This window comes from Amphiura filiformis, chromosome 4 (assembly GCF_039555335.1).
Source record: "Amphiura filiformis chromosome 4, Afil_fr2py, whole genome shotgun sequence".
In the NCBI taxonomy this organism is placed as follows: Eukaryota; Metazoa; Echinodermata; class Ophiuroidea; order Amphilepidida; family Amphiuridae; genus Amphiura; species Amphiura filiformis.
Window position 1 is genome coordinate 58,456,832 of NC_092631.1, and position 24,415 is coordinate 58,481,246.

At 37.2% G+C, this 24,415-nt stretch overlaps 1 protein-coding gene across 1 annotated transcript; it reads right to left on the reverse strand.

The window, feature by feature from the left end:
• Positions 1-1,288: 1,288 nt before the first annotated feature.
• LOC140151128 (bifunctional apoptosis regulator-like) lies at positions 1,289-21,353 on the reverse strand. Its single transcript, XM_072173349.1, has 9 exons — positions 21,288-21,353; positions 12,687-13,178; positions 11,832-12,033; positions 10,004-10,163; positions 9,268-9,422; positions 6,496-6,666; positions 5,226-5,422; positions 4,219-4,400; positions 1,289-3,061 (listed from the first exon to the last, which is right to left on the reverse strand). The coding sequence occupies exons 2-8, from the start codon at positions 13,127-13,129 to the stop codon at positions 4,238-4,240; spliced, it is 1,491 nt and encodes a 496-aa protein (XP_072029450.1). The 5' UTR covers positions 13,130-13,178; positions 21,288-21,353; the 3' UTR covers positions 1,289-3,061; positions 4,219-4,237.
• Positions 21,354-24,415: the final 3,062 nt, after the last annotated feature.

Genomic DNA, 24,415 nt, shown 5'->3' on the forward strand with positions numbered 1-24,415 from the left:
AATATCTGCACTATCGCCTCGTGTTTTCATACACCCCACTGCACGTGCGAATTGGCAATCTTTCCCAGTTTCGCGTTATTTCTAGAAAGGAGGGTGCAAGCATTCCCTGCATATTTTTTTTCTACGATATCAGAATCAGAAGTTATGCTGAAAAGTATAGTCCATTATAATAAATCTTCCCAAGAGAGAAAAAAATCTGATTTTTATATAATTTTTATATGAGCTTAAACTCCTAAAATGTACTTATTAAAAATTTTAATAGTATATTTGAAAAACGCCAAGACAGAGTCGGGTTTCCCCTTTACATGATAAATGAAAACATTGGGTGATCTAAAACATGCTTCAAAGTCTTACCTTTTTAATCGAGTCGTATCAATTTCATGTATAATTATGATCAACCAAGCTTCATTAATAAAAATAAGTATAGTCCTGACGTTTGTGACAATGTACAGTATTTCAAATTCAAATTTTCCATTTCGTAGGTTGTCATGATCTGTTTGCCGATACACCTCCTGATTGAATCGCCGCCCCAATTAACATTGTTTGAGCATTCAATAGAATAATGAGATAATCTGTTAATTCTGTTTACCACTAAAGTGTGTGAATTGTTCTCGATTGACCGAACGGACCGTGTTTACAACTCTATCCTAATTGCGTAGATTAAATCAATTGCATGGGATTTGGCAGTTCACACATCGGATTTGGCAGCCGTGTTTACAACTCTATCCTAATTGCCAGATTAAATCAATTACATGGGATTTGGCAGTTCACACATCGGATTTGGCAGCCACAAGTCAATAATATTATAATAATCTGCATTGCATTTGCCACTTCGATTTTCGTTTAGTGCCGGCCAGTTAGGGCCTACTACAATAGGGCCTACTAGTGCCGCCCGTAAAGCAAAAAATCACTAGCTACCGATACCATCAACAATAGCTGGTTAATAATGTAACAGTAAACAGTTATATTCATCCATTATCACACATTCACACACACTCCCTAGATGTTTATAGTTATATTGACCCATGATTTAAACCAGCGTAAACAATGGACATTGTTTATTCAATGTGCACTAGTGCAGAAGTCCGTCAGACTCATGGTGTACCGCGACTGGTGCCACTACTATTAGTGACCATTGATTTTATCGAAATCTCAAGAGGTGCTAATTGCTACTTACAGAAGTGTGAAAAAAATGGGATGAGGTATCGCCCATTTATGGGATCCCGCTAAAAACTGCAGTGCGACTGGGTAGGCTTTATAAATAATATTGTCAGCTTACCTTAGTCCTAACTATTTTACTAAATTCTTGAAAAAAAGAGCCAAAAACATGCATTTTCAGCATGTTTTCTGACAATCGAGTCACAAAAACCACAAACTTGGAACAAGTCTAAGCATTCAAAATCTTGAGTGTATGCCAAAATTTTGCTCTTATTTTTTGTGTGTGTTACTTTAATAAACGGTTGGTTATAAGAATGAAACCTGTCTTTTCCAAAAATTAATAAACTGAAATTAGTCTTAGTACAAGTCTTTGGGCTTGATTGTCACAGCATACAAAAAAAACAAACTAAAATCACATGTTTTTGGCCCTTATTTCCAAAAATTGACTAAATATTAAAATTTGACTTTTATCGCTAGTTAGGACTAACTAAAGGATTAGGATTTAGCTATGTTTCAAGTGGCAAACCAGGATAATATTTTTTTTTATTCCAAAAAATAAGTTCTGTATTTTTCTGGAATAGGGAGTAGTGAATGGATAACAGATTGATGAACATGTATTGGTCAATTCCAGCTGAAATCCATACACCCATATGGAAGACATGATCTTACCACACAGGGGGTGTAGATTTCAAGTGGAATCACCCATACAGGCAACCCCATTTGAAATTCACACTCCCTGCATAGAAGATTAAGCTTCCATCTTCCATAGGGGGTGTATGGATTGCAACTGGAATAGCATAACCTATGCTGATTGTACATGGCATATAGCTTTAAAAAATCCCCAAAACATTAAATCTGGATCAGTCAAGACCTGTTGTTATTTTTTGATACCTTACCTGAATGATATGAATGACATTTTGTAATGGGCATTGGGCAATTCCATTTTAAATCAACACTCCCCCTGTGGAAGATTTTGGAAATATCTGCCACAGAGGGAGTATGAATTCCAAATGGAAATACCACATTAGGCAGCTCCATTTGAATTTAATACACCCTCTGAGATAGATGCAATCTGAATCTTCTACAGATGGAGGGCAATTTCAATTAAAGCTGGTTAATATGCTAATTCCATTTGAAATTCATACTCCCCCTGTGGAAGATATTTCCAGAATCGTCCACAGGGGTAGTGTGGATTATAAATGGAACAGTCCAATTTGCCAGCAAACTTGATAACATGTCAGTGAATGACCTGGGCAAGAGACTTGCATTTCACCACATATGTATACGAAATCTGAATGTTGCCTGCTCAAATAATTTTTATACATTTTAAGTTCCAAAATTCAAGATCTAGAAGTTCATACCTCAAAAAGACAATATTTTTCAATACCGTTCAGGCACAATGGGTTTATCATTCGTGTAAGACTCCATGGAATTAGCCTAGCACAAATCTTCTATTGAAGGATTATACAGCTTTATTCCATAAGCTCCTTAATTCCACAATGGAGTCTTTACACTAGTCTAACTCATGAATATCTTACACCAAGGATACAGAGCACAATGTACCTCTTTTACATACTTTGTCCAAGTTTTTATTATTTAATTTTTGTTTCTTTAAAATATGTATCAAGTTATACTAAGAAAATAGTAAATCTTGACACATTAATTTACAAGACCATTTGTGGTTTTTATTTTCAAAATACAAATTAATGAATGTGTTTTTGATATACAAAATTATACAACCTCGCCTCAAAAATACAAATCAATATGTGTTTTTGATTTACTACTAAAAGTAAATGATACAACCTCACCTCACAGGCTGTGTCACCCACTGTCGGATGTAGCCCTCCTCAAGTGGCTTCCATTTTCTTCTGTTCTGTGCTTCTACATCCAAACTTTTGTAAATCTGTGTAGAATTGACACAAAAACATAACATATGGGTTGGTCGGACCCTTACAACATGTTTTTGTTCTCAATGTCTTGCCTTATGTAACAAATGTCATACTGATGTTAATTATGATAAGTGTCATAAATGCTCACAAGCTTTTGCTGATTTTGATGCTTGATTGCAAGAAGTTTGCAAGTGTTTTCTGATATACTTTACACTTATCACCATACCATTTTTCACCTTGGATGTTGGAGTGACATCAGCATTAATGGGTTGATGTAGCTGTTTTCGCACGCAGGATGCGGTGTCTTTAAGCGCGAGCGTGCATACGAGCAACCTGAGCAAAACACAAGCAATTTGCGCTGCATCCAATGAAATGCGCACCGATGTCACTGCCACATCAGGGTGAAAAACGGCATACAAGCTTCTTGTATTCAAATCAATTTGAGTGTTTGCATCAACACTAGTAAAACCTCCCATCACTATTTTCCCCTTCATGGGCAACACGGGGGAGTATGGGTTCTGTTTATCACATTGGAGCAGAGGTGTAAGTAAGGTAATGATCCATTCCCTGAAAAACATGCGAGCCAAAGGCGAGCACCTCGCCAAATTTCCTGAAATGCAAGGGGGCTTGTCTGGGGAATAGGCTGCAGGGTATCACCCCCTCAAAAAAAGGTTTTTTTTGGCTCTTTTATGATGAATTATCATCATCCAATCCCGCAAATGTTTAAAAAAAACAAGTAAATTTTTTATTTTTCATTTTTACATTTCCGGAATTTTTTTTTTTTGGCCACATTTCGAATTCCGTGAATTTCCGCTCCGAAGACTTACACCTCTGGTGGAGATAATATGGTTATTACATGAGACCTGTTCTCACAAAATGAGTGGAAAATCGTCACGGAAGAAAAGGAGAAATGGTTCAATGAACAATCCAAAAGAAAACAAAATTTTGCTTTGAAATACTGACTGTTGAAGACCAGGTGAGGGAGCAACACTGGCAAGTTATATCATTTTAAAGCTTATGATCCATAGATTCTGAATCTGGCCATAATTCAAAAATAAAGATTTGCAACTTTTATCTTATTTTGTGGGAACATGTCTTATGTGATTCTTACATACAAATATGTGCACAATAAAGCCAACTTTGACCTGTAATCAGATAAAAATAACTTTACCACAAAATAAAAATCCTTGTTATTTCAGGAATACAGCATAAAAGTTGGAAAACGGCGAGTAGTATAGCGATATGTAGAAGAGCAGATCACAGAAGAGCGTGGGTATTAATGGCCAGGCGATGAGCGACACCACTAGGAACAGCAAGGTGTTGGCTTGTTTCTTGATTGATGCTGAAAACATCCTGAAATTGACAAGGAATAGAAATACACATTATATTACATCATCATGGCACACACCTGTATGCGATTTACAGCATACCCTGAATTGAACAATCAAATATAAGTTGTCAAACGCAGTAGCGGTTTACAATTATTTGTGAATTACTCTTCTGGTGAGAACAAGTATTTCAATATTATTATAGAGCTTAATGGTTAGGGTGTTTGACTCATGATCACAAGGTTGTGGGTTCAAATCCCATCAGGGCTAACATTTGTCCTTGGGCAAAATGATATCTGGTTTGTCCCTCTACTCAAGTGCAAAAATGGGGACCTGTTCGGGGATAATCATAATGTGCTCCATGTTGCAGCCAACTAATGTGATATATCCCAGTGGCAGCAGAATGAATGTAATGTGCTTTGATAAGGTATCTTTGAAATATTTTATACAGTTTTAGTGGAAACAGGGCTATTGTTGACGGGTACAAAATTGTGAAATATCTAAACAACTTTTATCATCTCAAGCTTTGCAAAATGAGCTGCAATATGATGTGTTTTCAAAATTTAAGGACCTTGGGCACAGTTTAATAAACTTGTAACTCAAGTAACCATTTGCAAGTTACGTATAACCTGTTACTAATCATAACATTACCAAAGTGTCCTGTAGTAAGTCTGAATTACATACAAATCGTAAACCATTCCAGAGAAATGGATTTTCATGTGTCGTAAATTACAATGGATTTTAAGACTTACAAAACATCATAAATGCTAGCGAAATGGACCCCAGCATGTGTACCCATAAACAAACAGATTGCGGGACCCCGCTGGGTACCAATCTAAAAGTTACTTACCTAACGCCCATCTTCCATACTGCCCGTATAGCCTTTGCTTCCATCATGGTTAAGAACACACAGTTGGCTAATATGAATGTAACAGGTAGAAAGTTGACGTCTATCCACTCCCATGAGAACTCAGCTATGAGATAGTAGGGTAGAAAGACAAACTTGGGAATGAATTCTGCCCACTGTTCCCATGATATATCCTCACTCTGTAAAAAGGAAAAACAAAACAAATGAAACATAAAATACAATTACAAATTTCAGACATTCATAACACATCCTAGAATCCAGATGCTGCTTTGGTTTTAATCAAATCAATCTATGAGATCATAGATGGTATATTGGGCTATTCCATTTAAAATCCACACTACCCCTGTGGAAGACTTTGGAAATATCTTCCACAGGGAGAGTATGAATTTCAGATGAAATGAGCACATTAGGCAGCTCTATTTGCATTTCATACACCCACTGAGAGAGATTCAAGCTGAATCTTCCCCTGAGGGAAAGTGAGTTTCAAAATGGAGCTGCTAATGTAATAATTATATTTGAAACTCCCTCTGTAGTAGATATTTCCAAAATCTTCCACGGGGGAGTGTGGATTTTAAATGGAACAGCCCATTATATCTCTCAAACACGCGTGTAAAGTATGCAAAAGCCATCAGAGCGTGAAGCCCTATGCTCTGGACCTTTTTTACAGGATTTTTTTTAGTTTTTATTAGTTACTAAAAAAAGTGGCCCTGTGTAACAGCACAGATTGAGAAAAAGTCAGTTATAAACACGCAACATGTAGCACACTGCCCCTGCTTCATCTCCACTGCCAAGAGTTAGAGAAGCAGATTGTCAGTAAACTAAATGACACTCCAACTATTGATTTCAGACTCTCAATCCAAAAGCAACAGCATCAATTTACACTTCCTTGGTACTGTATTCATAGTAGTACCTTTATCAAAATTTAATTGCAATTTTTGTCTCGTGGAAACAAAATCTTGGATGACCACAGCAAAGGTTGTGATTTTCAACCCTTAGGCCAAAAAATGTTTGTTTGGCGCAACATAAAAAAAAAAATTAGGGTAGGACGGTTGGCAATTAAAAAAAAATGTACACACACACACATTTAAGCTGTAAATTGCTTATGATAAAGGCCTTGGAACTTTTTTGTTTAATTTAAAAAAAAAATTTTTTTTTTGCAAAAAAGTTAGAAGAAAAGTATAGGGTCAGTGCTATTTTTAGGGTCGGTCAGATCACGCCAATCAAACAAATTTTTTTAGGCCTTAATACTCACATATTGCACCGTCATACTTTCTTGCACTGTGGTTTGGTTGATAGGACATGTTATGTGAATGAATGGAAGGAAGACATCATCATAGTGAAATATATACATGCTAGTCATCGTCAGACGAGGGAACTCCTTCAAGGCGTACATCAGAAAGGTAGCTAATCCCAGGTACAGTGTCTGATGAGAAAGAAAATGGCAGATTAATATCTATATAATATTGATTGGCTTTGGGTGTGATACGAGACTTCTCACTTAGATTGGATATTAGGCCTTTTTTGTTATGAATCATTTTGAATTCCATCACTTTGCAACACTAGATTTTCCATAACTGTAATCATCATGGCATAAGAAAGTTTTAACTTACGTCTCACGATTATATTATTCAGAGCTGTGGTAGCCTGCGGCTTGCATCCACAAGCCTTTGGAGCCACTGGCTTATTCCTGTGTTCGTCATGTGACCGCTGGTGATTCTAGGGTCACATGACTTGATGATGTTGTCATAACTGAGAGGAAGGATGTGCCGTCCCTGGTCCCTGTTCATTTTGCAGTTTTGTCTCTTGATGTGTATGGTTTCGCGCACTCCCCTATGGTACCAGTCACTTTCGCACCACACCTAGTTTCCGCAGGGAAGAGAAATTCAAGTACTGGTCTTTGCAGTAAACTAAGTGAGCCATTGGGACTGCGCTTGACCAGAACATCCAACATGACGAGTTGACAGTCGTCCTCGCGTTCTATTGTAATGAGGGGTGGAGAGAGTTGATATGGTTTGTGAATGCTGTTACTTCCGATTTCTTAAAAATAATGAAGGTGTCGTCGACATATCTTCCAAAAAATCGCAGAGGGTTGGGATAAGATGATAGTGCCATATTAAACCACAGAACTCACTTCGTTAGAAGATAAAGTTATGACAGGAATAGAAACAGTCCCAAAGATAGTGCAAGTAAAAGAGGTTTAAATCGAGCAGGTCAAGGACTATACTTACCTTGGACAATGCTTCTCTCTTCAAGACAAAATCCAAGACTCTGAAATTCGAAGGAGAATTAAAGCCGGGTGGCAAGCCTTTTGAAGATACAGCATCATGAAAAGCAATCTCCCAATATGCCTTAAAAGAAAGGTCTACAACCAATGCATTCTCCAAGCTATTTCATACGGAGCAGAATCATGGACATTAACCTCAAAAATTAAAAGAAAACTGGCAGCAGTCCAGCACAACATGGAAAGAAGCATATTAAACATCACCTACAAGGACACAAAAACCAACAAATGAATCAGGGAGCAGACCCAAGTTCAGGACATCTTGGAAACCATTAAAAGCAGAAAATGGACCTGATGGGCCTGCCATATCAGCCGTAGACAAGATAATCGTTGGAGCACAACACTTACACATTGGACACCTTATGGGAGGAAAGCAAAATAGAGGATGCCAACGGAAGCGATGGAGGTACGAGCTGCAACATCATGGGGAGAAGTGAACTGGTACCAACAAGCACAAAACAGAGACACATGGAGACATCATGTTGAGGCCTTCATCCTGCAGTGGATTGATAATGGGTGAAAAAGTAAAAGTAAGATAGTGCCTTTTCTTCTCTGTCTTCCATGAAGAATTCCGCGACAATAGGAGAAACTGGTTGGTCCATCGCGGCACCTGTACCTGAGCATAAAATTTGTTGTTGTACTGAAAACAGGTGGAGGTGAGAACATAGGGAAGAAGACAGTTATGTGCTTGACTGTAATAATGTGATTGTAATTATCATTACTTCACACATTTCAAAACACAGTTCTATTTAAAGGCCCATTCAGTGATTTGCTCATTTGGACGATCGTAAAAATCATCAAAATTCAGATTTTGGTACCTTTGTCATTGTCATAGATGTGCTAACATAGTCCAGCCGAAAGCTGTATATTTAAGACAAAATAAGGCATTTACACATAATCTGTAATTTATATACTGACAGTATATATCAATTGCCCACATGTATTTGAATGGGGCCTTCACTTTGTCAATGCAGCTGTTTTCCTCATTTTTGCCAATTTTTTTCATTTCAAAAATACCTAATGACAATTTTCATGACTTATCTTTCACTTTCAGGCAATTTATAAACAATCTTAATTTATTTGCACTTTCGCTGGCATCACTGAAAGGGCCTTTAAGTTAAGAACAAATGATTCTCTAAATTGTGGGATAGGCTTTTACGACCGGAGTTCATAACAATTAGTAAGTTTTAGCAGGTTCATCATCGAACAAGTTTAGAACTGTCAAGCTTTCGTCAGGAGTAGCTCTGACTTCTTCAGGACAAAGTACCTAAGACCTCATAGGTAAGTGGCAGCCTATTTATTTATTCAACAATCACACAAAAAGGTACGGGCAACCTACTTTGTTGCAAACTTTCTGCAATTGCATCAGAAGATAGGCGAGGTCTGCTTGTTTTTTTCTGTTGACAAGGAGCAATTTAAATTTAGCAGATAGGCAAGGTCTGCTTGTTCTCTGTTGACAAGGGCCAGTCTTCAGTGAACCACTCTCTTCAGAGCCACCAAACCGTTTAGATTAGCAGATAGGAGAGGTCTGTTTGTTCTCTAATGACAAGGGACATCTTCAGTGAACGGCTCTTTTCAGAGTCAGCAGCAGGCAAGGGGCGGGCTACATATCTCATTTGTAGGTATTTTGTCCTGAAGAAGTCAGAGCTACTCCTGACGAAAGCTTGACAGTTCTAAACTTGTCCGGCTGTGAACCCGCTAAAAACTTACTAAAAGGATTCTCTATTCCAAGAAACACTTTACCTTGTAATCACTGAGATCCCTGGGAGGTTTATAGCCTAGTTCCTTGACTCTATTTAATGCAGCTAAGATAGCTCTTCTGTGTAGAGAGTTAGTAATGCTGAAAGGTGGCTGCTCAAGGTCTTCCTCCTCAGAGAGTCCCATTAGTAGATTGCCATCTGGGAAAGCAAGTAGATAAACACACAGTTAATTTTAATCAAGATGAAAGATGAGAGGCATGGTATAGTAGAAGAGCACCTGACCAATGACTTAAAGGATAAGAAGAAATATGGGGTCCATTACACTAAACTTAACGAAGCTTCGTAAGTCTCGAAATTGTTCATAACTTGCACTGAGTCATAAGTTCTATTTCACTAAGCTTACTTAAGAACGGTACCCTACATAAGTAGTAGGAATTTACAACAGGGACCCTTCGTAAAGTTACATTACATATAGTATTGGGTATTCGTAACTTTACGAACGGTTACTTGAGTTACAAAGGGTTAAGAGTTTAGTGAAATGGGCCCCTGGTTCTGTCTGTCATGGGACACAATTCTTGTATCAATATCAATCAACACATAATTTAGAAAAAAATCAACAAAAGAAGCCAAGGAGTAAAATTATTTTGCAAAAGGTTAACATTTTCTGCACACAAACACAAGACATCAGACCTCATTTTATAATCCCCTTTCCAAACTTTGTTTGGCGGGGCATTCAAAACCACACCACCTCCTTCACAGTGGAGAACAATTCTACTCACTTATATTTTGGTCCATAACTTTTTGGCTATACTCATTAGCAGCCCAGTTGCCAAGCTGACTGAGCCACTCAGCCACTTCACTGGGTTTCCATCTAGATAAAGGCTTACTCACTAACATTTCTTTATCTCCACTACCCCAGTTCAGTAGTAGCTGTAATAGCTGCGTGAAGAAAGAAAAATATAACAGTTTTATGTACATGTATTCTGGAGTATGGTTTTTTTTAGTATAGACAAATAATTTCTTCAATCATTACATTTTCCCAAGGGGGGGGGGTGTTTATTCAAGGTCAATTTTAGAACGATAATTCCTGTTAAAATCATTAGGTAAACTTAAAACTCACACTAAAATGACGAACTATGAACTAGAAACACTGACTTCTGGTTCACTTCCGGGTTTCCAATCCAGATTTTCGCCAAAAAGTGACGCTATTATCGACCATGTGGGCAACTTGGTAAGCTTACTACACAAGATAGCATGGAAATATCGGCATTTTTGAAACATCTTGATTGAAAAAAAGTGGTGGGGGCGTTTATTTGAGGGGGGCGACTATTTGATTAAATACGGTATTTTTCAATACCCAAAAGAATACAGTATCTACAACTTTATATTTTACAGACCTTGGAAAAAAAGTATCACATCATAATTTGCACTCCAAAGTGTGCCTGTTGGCATATGATATATGTTTGAAAGGGTATGTTGTTATATTAGCACTCTCTTTTTAGGGTATGGTTCAATAGATATCCATGTATTTCCAAAATTACAGTTGATTCAGATGTATAATTTGCGATTTATGTATAATTCCATACATTACAGCGCCCGATAGGCCACTGTGTTCTGATTTCCGACTGGTGACAGCTGTTGGGGGATGAGACTGTGGACTACAATGTTAACTCTCTCCACGCGGGTGTCGACTGCAGACGACAAATTAAAAAAAAATTAAAAATTTCAAAAATTTCAGAATTGTAATTTTTCATTACCATATTTGGAATCGGCATGAAAAATGCAAGAAAATGAGTACAAACAAACCTAGTATTGGTTCAGTGGTTCTTTAGATAGCTCTTAATATTCTGAGAAAATATCTCAAAATTTTGATTTTTTAAGGCTATGGCTAGCTTGCACTTCATAGGTCCAATTTACTCAAAAGTAGAGTATGATTTGACAACACAGTTAGAACAGTTATTTTGCATCTGTTTATGCAATTCGACTTTGATAAGCAAAAAAGAAAAAAGGTTGTATTGCTCTTAGAACTCCTAAGTCAGGATTGGTTGGTCCATTTTTTAAAGAATATCTTTGGTTAGTTAAAGGAGTGTTTTGTGATCCTAGCATCCTCTTTTTATGAAATTTTTCAGTAGTTTTCCACGAAAAAAGCTTATTCCTGAAATTTCAGTTGATTCCGATTTTGCGTTCGCAAGTTATGCATGCTTATGTGTATTATACTGCTCTATAGACAATGTGTTGTAATTTCGTTCTGGTATACCAGAATGAAATTCAAATTTCACGATATCTTTGCTAAACGAAATAATCTGCAAGAAATTTTTTGTACATAAACATTATGTAGCCAGAGGTTTCCAGTGATATAAAAATCTCAACTTTTTTTGAGAAAAGTGGAAGGATGAGGCTGTGGATCACGAAATGTCCTTTTTAATGGTTTTTGGAATATATCAGACTTATACAGTATGAATCAAAAACAAGAAAATACTTTGTGAATTGTATACCAAAAATATGAAAATTTGAATAAAAAATGCAACCCTTGATTGTCAAATTTTAGGGTCAGTCGGAAAAGGGGCAATACAACTTTGTTTTTATCCATAGTTTAGATTCACTTACAAATACAACTCCAAGAGTAGTAAGAACACCCCATAAGAATCCCTTCTTAGCTCTACCATGCACCACTCCTGGATTCCTGGCTCTCTTATCTAATTCTTGTCCAAAGGCCTCAAATTCTTGCATAATTACTTTGCTGTCTTCACTCTGTAGACTCAGCTCTCTTTCATGCAGCTCCTCAGGAAACATCTTCTCCATTGTGTTCCTGTGCAGAGGAAAGTATAATAAAAGAAACTAATCACTTGAACTGCCATGGCTCGAAAAAGTGGGGAATTTGGGAAGCTCATTCTCAGGAAATGTTGGTGTTTGGAGGGAAATTCTGGTATTTGGAGGAAATTGTGTATTTTTTGTATATACAAATTTAGCTTGCTTCCAGGGAAATTAACATTTTTTCGAGCCCTGTGAACTGCATTTACCAACACTATCTATCAGACAGATCTATATTATTTTGCAAATTATGATTCTCTAAAAATGATTATTAACTTGGGACTGCATGAATCGGGCAGCACATGCAGATAGAACATTATCAGGTTAAGTTGGTATAGTACCAAGTAGGTACATGTATAACTTGTTCAACATTTATAGGTTTTTAGGTATAACATCATGGATTGATATAGAATGGCATGCATGCAGTTGGGTGCAGCACCAATGTGTACATGTAATGTCTGACTGGCACATGCTTTTAAATTTTCGCCTCTTAACATGTTGAACAGAGTAGGCGTACATTACATGTCAATTGAGACTGGGATAAATAAAAGTTATCTAAGTACAAAGTCAAATCATAGTGACTTCAAAAGAATAATTTTATAAACACACACTGCAACAACAAATCAATGAAATACTAACCACCTAGCTTACCTGAGTATTATGTTTATATGTGGGAATCCAATCCACGGCTGCCGGCATCCTGGGCACGTCATCTTCTTTGTTGACTTCCACCATCTTGCCAAACATACACGACAGAAGCTATGACCACAATTCAAGGTGGTGGGTTGAATCATTAACTCATAACAGCACCCGCAATTGAAAGTGTTCTCCGACATCGAACGCAAAAACAGTGGTTCTCCGTCAACCCTCCTTTCTGGTATAGTACTCCGGGTGCTGTCAGGTAACCCATAAGCTATGTTCCCTTCATTGGGAGAGATTTCAGGAGCCCCATGATAGGGTTTCCAGGCATCTTTATCATCTGGTATATCTGGCTCCTCTCCTGAACTGAAGCCATCTTCATCAGTATCTCTGACATTGCGTATCCTCTGTCTCCGCAACCTGCCATGTATCCCTTGCGTTGTGGAATTGGACATGGTTGGTGGTTTGTTCTCTGGTCTGGTCACATTTTAGAAAGATTCTTATCTGTGAAAAAAATGTAAATGTATTCATGAAACTGTTATAAATTACTATGTAGATTATATTGATAATTAATAATATGTCTGTAATTTGAACATATGGTCACAGAGTGATTAGTAACATGTTTTCTCCCAATTTGAAAACAAAAATGAAAATCTAAAATTACGTCACCTAATTCTTCTGTTATTTCATTAAAGGGGTACTACACCCTGCCCAATTTTGTGCCTATTTTTGCATTTTTCTCAAAAATTATAGCGCATTGGTGACAAGTAAGATATGTATATTATAGGGCAAGGACTACAACTACTGAAATGGAAATTTTATTTCAGCACAGACAACAATTTTGGAGTTACAGTCAAAAATGAGGGAAACCAATATTTGATCAATAAATCAATAACTACTTGCCTTGAGTTGCTGAATTTTCAGTGCAGTAGTTGTAGTCCTTGCCCCTATCATATACATATCTTACTTGCCACCAATGCGCTAGCATTTTTGAGAAAAATGCAAAAGTAGGCACAAAATTGGCCAGGGGTGTAGTACCCCCTTAAGGGAGGCGATCTTTTGTGCATAATTATAGAGGGCCAGGGGATTCACTCACAATAACACACAAAGATATATGTTTAATATAAAGTTGCATCATACTTGATGTAAATTCTATAAAATAAACTCCCAAAAATAACTGTATGCAAAAATAACCATTTTTAGAGTGTGGTACTTGCAGACATATGTTCATCAGCCATGGCATTAAAAACTATGAATCATCTAGACAAATAATAATGGCCTACAAACCATTATGTAGCAATCCACCAGTGATTCAGGTGTAATGATATGAATAGGCTTTATAGTTTTAAAACAACCAGTACAGCCACACACATCTTTCTTTAAGACTGGTGCCATTATAGGCACATGTAACATCATACGCTACATCATGTCTTGTCAATTCAATTATTACATCACGTCTTGACTTCTGTAACTCGTCCTTGACTGGTATCACCACTGACCAACTTAACAGACTTCAAAGAATACAAAATTGTGTGGGCCCGTTTAATCATGAAGAAAAGGAAGTATGAGCATATCACCCCCGTCATATATGAGCTTCACTGGCTGCCTTTAGAATTCCGGATTCAGTGTAAGTTAGCTGTTTTTGCTTTTCGGCATTCGCTTCCAAACAGCCTCCGTAACAACCATTCGCTTACTCAGTTCAAAAAGCAACTTAAAACTCATCTTTTTCACATATAAGTTGTTTGTCTTTACTGTTTGTGAACCTTGAGTTTTTTTGAAGATTGCCCGCCTACTAAGAACCCTCCATTATTATTATGATTATTATTATTATGTAACATTGGGCTATTGCACTTGAAATCCATGCCCCCTATGAAAGGCACAAGGAGGTGGTGAATTTCAAATGGTCTTCCATTAAGCTCAATCGATAAGGCGTTCGACTATTGTGCGAGAGGTTGTGGGTTCGAACCAGGCGGTGCCTAGTACGCCTCGTGGAAAAATTGAGTTAGCTTGAAATTCCCTGGACAAGGAACTTACTGCTAATTGTCTTGTTGTAACCCGTACGGAACTTGGGGAGCTGATCCTGGTTGTGAAGGTTATTTGTGGAATGTCTAGGGTGTGCGCTCTTGTAGTGCTCAGCAAAGTCCCTGAATTGTTGTTTATAAATGGTTTATGGAATGATGTGGGCCGTAATGGTCAGCGACAACTTGTAAAGTGTGCTGAGGCTTGTGGATCAATGTGTAAGCGTTGTGCCTGTGCGTAGCGCACTATAAATCACTGCGCGGGCTTTTTTTTTCTTCCCTGAATGTGTGATTCCATTTGAAATCTTCAGATCTGTCTTCCATAAATCCATAGGTGTATGGATTTCAACTGGAATAGCCCATTACATATACAGCCTAGCTTTAGCCGATACATTTTAAGTAAACACATTACATGAGGTATTTACTTTTCATTACGAGTTAGTAACTCAAATTCTCTACGAGTATCAAAATATTTAGGGTATGGTTCAATAGATTATCAATAGATAAAAAAGTTGCACAAAAACCCATTGATATAAATGTTGGGTTTGTTGATATAGTGTCTGGTCAACACTGGTCATCCAGGTTATCCATGTTCTTTAAGCTGCATATCCTATACAGGACTGCTATACATGTACCTTGTTTAGGACTTTCAAAAGAAGTACCTGCATGTGCAACCATAAGGCTGCGATCACATACATGTAGAAGTATACTGTATACAGTATTCGCTATACGAAATACGCTCATTCGATCAGGCTGAGTTCACATAGTATACTCCTATGTGAACTCAACCTGATCGAATGAGCGTCTTTCGCATAGCGCAATACCATAAAACGTATGTAGTATACTTCTATGTGATCGCAGCCTTACTGTTTCAAAATAGCCCGCCAAAATCATACAGGTAACTCTGAGGTCGTGCATTGAATAGTTTGAATGAGGAATACTACGGGACCCAGCGCCTTTTGTTAGAAGTCAGTCGAGTCACGCATGAGTAAAGTGGATAACCTCTAGATTGAGTATTACAGGGTGGTCCAAAAAGAACTTCACCCAGTTTCAAAAGTTAATTTCTCAGGAGTTTAAACCAGATATTCACAATATTGTGTATGTGTATCTGAAGTAAAAATCATCACAGCTCAAAATGATGATAATTTTAAAAGACATTATAGATGGAATTTATTCAGAGTTATCTATCGCTGTATAATGTACAGCATCTGCTTTGGATTGCTCTTTAGTATGCATGTAATCATTGTAAAGTCTGCACAAAAAGTAACGCAGCTGTTACGAATGTATACGCCTATAGCTTCCGAACTAATAATTGTTTTCACAGTATTTATACATAGAAAGAAGGATGATTTATTTATGCGCATTTTGATACCCCATTTGTCAAATGTTGTTTAATATTTACACAGTAGTGCTTTTAAAGTAAAATCCCCGAATTTAAAAGTTGCCGTTTACAGCGATCAATGGTTATTACTCAAGCATTGTGGCACATAAAACCCTCCATTTATCTTCGCGCTGACTTCAAATCAATACCAACAACTGCAACTTTTTAATTCGGGTCTTTTTCTTTAAAAACACTGCTGTGTTAATTTTGAATGAAATTGGACAAATAGGGTATCAAAATGCACGTAAATAAATCATCCTTCTTTCTACATGTATGTTGAAATATTGTGAACACAATGATTAGTTCTGACGTTATAGGCGTATTTATAACAGCTGCATTACTTTTTGTGCAGTCTTTAGTACAGCTGTCAAGAACACACAAGGGCAAGGCTAAATGGAAATGCATCATTAGCTTCTAATTACCCCCACCCAATCAAATGTTCACCAAAAAAAATTGTCATCAGGATTGAATTAACATGCTCTTTTTCTTTAAAAAGAACATATTTGGAGTACTATTTGAACTCAACAATAACAAAATCCCTCTCATCGGCTGATTTAAACAGTTTCAAGTTAACATATGTGGGTAGTGTATAGCATTCCCATCATATTCTCAATTTATCTGGAGAGGAACTGGTGTTTTACAAACTTTATGATGCTTCAGGTAAAGACATGAACACAATTCCACATAACTTGATGAGAATCACAAACACCTTTATTGCATGCCAACTTTGAACAGATTTCCATACTCAGAAGACCAAAAATCTGTATTTTGCACCCCAAAACCAACAATTTTTTTTTACTGTTGATGTCGCATGCCCAACCATGTGTATGAACTGATTTGCATTCCCCTTTTAACATAAACAATATACCGTTCCATAAAACACAACGCATCCGAAGTGACCACTTTGCACAGAAAAAAGGTGCTTTCCCTTTTTAATAAACAATCCACACTTGCAGCTATGCCATTCCATAAACAAAACACACCCCCAGTGACAGCTCTGCCCAGAGCAATTTCTTGCTCACTGTCAATGTCATACTGGGTTCAGCATTCGGCTTCACCCAGTATAACACTTCGTGCACGATAATTTCCCGTACTAACTACTATAACTAATAATCTCTATCCACACAGTAACTATTGTGTCATCATGGATTGTTTGTTTGGCATATAGGTGGAAATTATTTGGTTTTTGGCGATCTTTTCTTTTCGGCCACCGGATAAACTAAACTTATTGCATCTAGGTTAAACATGTTTTCAGCTATACAAACATACCTTTTATTTCGTCAAACAAGCTTTATTTTGTTCTAAAATCCATGTTTTTATTGCAATTTTTGACGTACAAGAGCTGATCAAATGAATGCAAAACCGGTGATACAAACTCCAAAACTTTCGTGCAGCACAAATGCTTGATGTACGCTCATTTTGATGGTGATTTACACTTGCATTCAAGCATTTTCAAGCATGTTTGACAGTTTTTCACTGTGTGATGCATATCTGCATAAATTCCCTCATTTCACAAATTCTTTCCACTTTTCACTGATCTGATCATCTTTTAATATGATGGAAGTGATGCTGATTTTATGAAGGTATGTTTCTTGCTTTTCCAGGGTTCGGTTTTTGCCTAGTTTAAACCGGCAAAAATGGCAAAAATGGCAAAAACTCAAATATAGTCACTCAAATATTTAAAAAATAACACAGAAAGCTAATAAATAGCAGCACACAACTTTTAATGAATCATTCAACATAATTTTTGTCTCATCAAGTCCTTAAAATGAAAAAGTTTTGAATCTGATATACGGTATGCCACATTTCGGTTAAATGCACTTGACCAATGAAAACGTATGCCTTTAATTTGTTATTTATAATTACAAAATCTGGCTTTGTTACACTCAGGAAATTATTTTTGTAACTTAATAATTTGTTTTGAGATGAAAAAAATGAACTATAGATCACTTTTTTAGTTAAACCCTGTGCTTTTCCAATAATTTTTAAATTGTTTTTAGACAAAAACTTCCAAGCAGAATAGCCGTTTTCACTTACTTTTCAAAAAGTTGTTTCAACCTGTTTTTTACCCCATAATTTCCCTCATTTATCGAAACCCTGGCATTGACCTTTTCGGTAAATCCCATAAGCCTTTGCGAGTACACCTAAGAACTCGTCATTTGATGTCACGCCGATCTGCGCCAATGCGAACATTGTTTATCGAACATCGTCACTGCGCATTTTAAGTCGGCGTGACGTCAAATGACGAGTTCTCAGATGTACTCGCAAAGGCTTATGGGTTTACCGAAAAGGTCAATTGACAACTGTAAACCATTGTGTTAAACCTTGATGCAAAAGTAAACCTTATCTCCAGAAGTTAAAATTTAGTCCCTATATAGCGAGGGTGGTCTAAAGGAAAAGATCACCCGGTTTTCCTGCGCATGTCAATAAAGTCCCAACTCACGCTCACGTAAAAACCATGTAAAGCAATGGAAATTTGGAAGTAAACAACACCGATCACGACGGGTAGCGGTAGGCCTACTAGCGGCAGTGCCCGAAAAAGTTACGGCACTCAAATGAAAAGTGAGCAAATTGTTAGCATGGTTAACAAATTAGCAAACTTTGCTCTGTACAGATAAGTCATCAAAATAAATTTTGGTAAACTTCACAAAGAATTGTTTTAAGGGGTACTACAACCCTGTGGTAATTTGTGACTATTTTTGCATTTTTTCTCAAAAAATAATAACACACTGGTAATAAAAGTTATGTATATTATTGGGGCAAGGAATCCAATTACTACAGTGAATTTTCAGTGACTCAACACAAGCGGTTCAGTACATATGATAGGAAACGAGGTACATCCTAGCGGTACCTTATTTCTTATCATAAATAACAAACTGCTTGTCTTGGGTGAGTTGGGTCACTGAAATTCCAGTGTAGTAATTGGATTCCTTGCCCCTTTAATATACATAACCTTTGTTACCACTGTGTTATTAGTTTTTAAGAAAAATGCAAAAATAGACACAAATTTATCGAGGGGTGTAGTACCCCTAATATGTTTGAAAATTGGTGACGATTGAGTGACTGAGTGAAGTAGTTAAACAGTTCCACACTCTAATCTTCTAGTTCTATCCACACAGTAACTACTGTGTCGGCGTGGATAGTACGGTACCGTAGATAGATTTCTCGGTCAACAAATATCGGGCCGATACGGTAAATCGATATCCGATCCAATAACCGGTTGAGCCCTAAAAATTTGTAGTGTTGAAAATCTTGGTTTACTACAAATGTAGTAGAACTTGCATGACTTGTGAATGTGATCTCTACAAATTTGAAAAGAAAATGTGAAAATTTGAGTGATGTTTACGATTATTTGCGCATGAACACACAAGGTCAAAACATAGAAGTAGCACTAGCAGTCATTTGCGCGAGATGTCTAGCCAAGAATTTGCTCACCGATAGCTTCACATTCTAGGCTAGAGACCATTGCATTCAAAATCTAGTCAGATTCGCTGAAGCATGACACCATGTAAGGCAATGGAAGCTAAAATTACACTTAAGCAAAATTTTAGACTGTCCAAAGTAGGTAAATCTTGCTCAAAAGATACAGTTGACTCATCGAAATTAACTTTCTTCCAAATTTCAACATTAACAGAATAGATAACCCACGCCACGGTGCAAAAAATTGCACCGCTGTCCGACCGAAAAACGATGGCGTACTCTAGCATCAAATGCGTAACTATCCTGTGCAAATTCGAAGCTAGAGTTCTTGAGTAAGCAGTCGTATGTACACACAGAAAAAAAACTTGCCTTTTTATATAAGCTAATTTTCTCACAAACTAGACCTAATCAATGAATGTGTACTTCTTATGTAGTCATTTTCAGATCTACTATATCAAGTAAGTATATGTTAGACATTGAAAAAGTACTCAATCCAATTCCCGTTCAACTTCAAACGTGTGGGAAACTGAAAGTGCATAATCCCCAGTGCCGTACTATTACGCTGACTTTCGTATTCGGCGAGGAGGACGATTTCGACCTCCTGGTTTGTTTACAAACAGAGAGGTAGACAAAAAACCGTTCCGCTTGTCCAAACATTCAAGTATCAGAAGGATGGTCCACAATAGCGTGATTCACGCAACCTGAATAGGGATTAAAAAGCTGTCACGTAGAACCATGTGCTTCTATTGTCCAATTTGCCATCAAGATTTCATATGGAAACAGTTCAGACCCAGTACACGATCATGTCAGAAATTAATATTTTGTTCTGGGTCTGATTATTCGGACTACATAATCCCCACTATAATGGCCTAAAACGTGATCCTTATTTTGCAGTCTGATGGAAAGCTATCATGGCTATTTTGTGTTCTGTATCCTAGATCGATTTCTCGACCAAATCTGATTACGTACTATTTGTAAACAAGGTCATGTCGATGGTACACAACAAGACGTGCCTTACGACATGTAATACAATTCAACATTGACATTGCATGATTGTTAGTTCTAGTAACTATAACTCAGCATACTGAGTTATAGGGCACTCTATTCATTTCTGTACCACAAATAAGAAACATCACAATATGTGGGCTCATTTTGGGCTCCAAGGATGTAGACGAGGAACTCTCAAGGACAGTTTTGGCCTGCATGGATGATTTTAATCCCCATTGTACCAGAGTTTGGGCGTACATGGATGATTTTAATCCCATTATACTATACTACCATACCAAAGTTGAGATAATTGATCTACATTGATGTCAACTTTTGGGTGGGTTCAACATCCCCTGAGTTGGCAAAACCTGCAATCTTCATGGAGTAATTTACTTAGTGCAAAAGTGGTCAAAATATTGCTCTGCAAAATTGCTTTATTTTCATGATTTGGATTTATCATATTGAGCAGCATTCTACTTGTGATGTTTCTACACTGTGTAGAGAGGGTCTACAGCATCTCTGAGGTAAAACTGACAAATACAAGGTATATTTCTTGATGCTTGAAGTTTGTTTTTCTTAAACGTACAGTGCATCCCTATGTACCGCTGCAAGACTTCAGGTCCGTAGATGTCATTATGTTTATGATAAAGACTGAAGTCTTGCTGGCAAGACTACATGATTGTACGAACTCCCCGGCCGGCCGTGTTCAATCTCAAGGTTGGCAAATGTTTTACAAGGAACAAATAGAAGGAACTACTCAAAAAACAAAATGGAACTTGTGCATTTTACCTGAAGAATCATACTTACATGTTTTCTCAAGCATTGGAATTAGAATCGCAGATTTCTACGAATGTCGTCGTTCTTGTGCCTCCTATTTCGCGACACAAAAGTAGGCATGGGCAATAACGCTTTCATACTTTGTAGTGTTTCTAGTATTACTAAGGTGGTATTACTACAACTGGGATGCAGGGGTGGGTGTGTGAAGGGCCGGATTTACGGAGTCCGGACGCAATTTTTCCGAACATCATCTGTGTAAAATAAATTTATTCCATTTTTAACAAGGAATAAGGCTAAATTTACTAGTTAAAAAAGGGGGGGGCAAATAACTTACTTTATAAACAATTTTATTTTTCACGTATGAACTTTGCCCGGGGGGGTCACTCCCATTGTGGCCTGTACACCATCCGCGATAATGAAAACGCGTAAAAAGGGTAGTTTTTCGTGGATAAGCACGATACGCGCGTAACGCGTTTAGGGTGTCAAAAACGTGAAATATTGGAAAAAAGGGTAGCAAAATTGCAATTGCTAATACGCGGAAATGAAATTTAGGGTATGAAATTAGATGCAAGGAATAAAATCCCTGTTTAGGGTATTGTTTTAGCCAAGGGTTAAATCCTTGTTTAGGGTGCTTTTCAAAAGTTGATTATCGCGGATGGTGTACAGGCCATAATGGGAGTGACCCCCCCCGGGGAACTTTGACCAGGTGACCGTGACAGGTTTCTGGCAGAAACTTTTTTAACTTCTTGACCACCAGTCATGTTCAGGTCAAAAAAGTTTTTACCCACCCCTCCCCTTAACAACTTATTCTTATGAAGATTATTTTTAATCTGATTATAAACCACTGAGTAGGCCTACTGTACAAATAATGTTCACAATTATTACAGGCCCATTCAGTGATCCCAAATGTGAAACTGTAAAGGATAAGTCATTAAAATTGTCATAATTATTGAAATGACACAAAGTTGAAGCCCAATGTAGGCTATAGCTAATTTCTTTAGGTTAAAAAAAATACATTTTCATGCAAAATATCCTATTTTGTCTTAGACTATGCCAAAGTCGATTTTTGATAAATAAAAGCATGTTATTAATCATGATGAAAGCATTCAGCTGAACTCGAAATTATACTGATATTTATTACATCAAAATACTAGTATAAAATTGTTATGAAAAAGTTTATATAATTATATTAGTGACAGTAACAGTAAACTATACGTAGGCTTATATTATTGAATGCAACATATTATAATGGCATAATTATAATGGCACTTCAATACTGAACAATTCTGATTTTAGAATCTATCAGATTATTAATCGCGAAAGCTAAAAATCGGAAGCTAGTAAACAGAGGGAGTACGGTGACTGAAAAGATCGGATGTGAAATTCTATCAATTGCACACAATTAATACAAATCAGAGTTTTATGCTTAAAGGAGTATTTCGTGATCCTATCCGCTTTTTATGACATTTTTCAGTAGGCCCCTAGATATCCCCGAAAAAAGCTTATTTCCAAAATTTAGGTTGATTCCGATTTTGCGTCTGCGAGTTATGAATGATTATGTGTGTGCCTTTGCGTGCATGTGATTTGCTGTTGATTGACTTGGTCTTTTATTTTCATTTTTTTGAAATGAAAAAAATAAATCAATAAACATAAAGAAATCCCAAATTAGGGAGTGTTCAGAAATACTCTGGTGGGGGGGGCTGAAAAATATAGGGGGTCATAAAATTTTAGGAGTTCTGAATGGGGTGGGGTTAAAAGTTTTGGGTGTATGAACGGGGGGTTAAAAAGTTTTTGGCACGTGGGGGGGTCGCGCGCGAAAATGTTCCAGTAACTTACCAGAACAAAAGTACATTTGATCAGGTGCTTTATATATTTTGATAAGTCATTCAATAATCAGAGATATAAATTATGAAGTGTTAAAAATTGTCTTGTCTGTAACTTAATTTTGAAGTTTGTGTCAGTTCCTTCTTGTCTGCTCTTTAAATCGCTAAAAGCTGCAGTATCTTTGCTCTTCTTTAGTGTTGACAATTTTTACAATAATGTTTCATGTAGTACAGATTATTAATTTATTATCACTGATATATAATACAACTAAACCATGTTGCATTACAATTATAGGCTGAGGAACGGGAGAACCGGGGTACACGCCCCCTAATTTTTTCCATGGAGGACATCCCCCTAAAAATCCTTAGAAGAAAAAATAAAGCAATAATTGCCATGATGCAAAACCATTTTAGCACATCGAAAAGCACCGTGTTTTTGGCCCAAATATAGTAAATTGCAAAACATCAATGTACGGCGAAAGGTCGGCAATTACGGAAAAGGTCCATAAGGCTGAGTTCACATAGAAGTATACGGTATACGGTATTCGCTATACGAAATACGCTCATTCGATCAGGCTGAGTTCATATAGGAGTATACTATGTGAACTCAGCCTGATCGAATGAGCGTATTTCGTATAGCGAATAGCGAGTATGTCAGTTTACCCATTTTCTTCGTCTTATCAAATGCTTGTAACTTTACTTCTAGAGGGCACATTGCATTCAATGAGGTGTCATAATGAGCAGAATTAGAGAGTGCATCTATTAAAAAAATGAATTTACCCACATATGGTTTAGGTTTTTAAAATTTTGACGGTATACGCTGCACTAAAATCGAACGGCATGCGCGATTCCCACTATACCATACTAAACGCAGGTATACGGCCTTTTCGAATAGCTCTTATGTGACCTGGTACTATGAAATTACCCCGGGAAATTACCTTGCTCGATTTAAGCTATACGCGTGCACCTACAAAACGTGCATCGTATACCCGAATAGTATACTTCTATGCGATCGTAGCCTTATGTGACCCGGTACTATGAAATTGCCTTGATCGATTTTTAAAAGCTATAGGCCTACGCGTGCAGGCTGCAAAACGTGCACCGTATACCCGAATAGTATACTTCTATGTGAACGCAGCCTAAGAGAATCGTTTTTGTATAGAAACCTTTCCATATGAATACACTCTCTTGCAATTACTGCAAATTACACGAATGTGATTAAAATCTAATTCAATGTCTGCAATGTTTGATAATTTGCAGCCTCAAACTGCTGTGTCACGTGCGGTGATGCGGGGGTGCGGGACAGTCAATCAACTCATGTGCCTACCGGCGTCA

Excerpts from the sequence above, each read along its gene's own strand:
- LOC140151128 (XM_072173349.1), bottom strand. The coding sequence starts at position 13,129 with ATGTCCAATTCCACAACGCAAGGGATACATGGCAGGTTGCGGAGACAG. Across the intron at positions 10,164-11,831 it reads CTACTCTTGGAGTTGTATTT|CTATTACAGCTACTACTGAA; the intron begins GTAAGTGAATCT and ends TTCTTCACGCAG. Across the intron at positions 4,401-5,225 it reads GTATGGAAGATGGGCGTTAG|GATGTTTTCAGCATCAATCA; the intron begins GTAAGTAACTTT and ends TGTCAATTTCAG.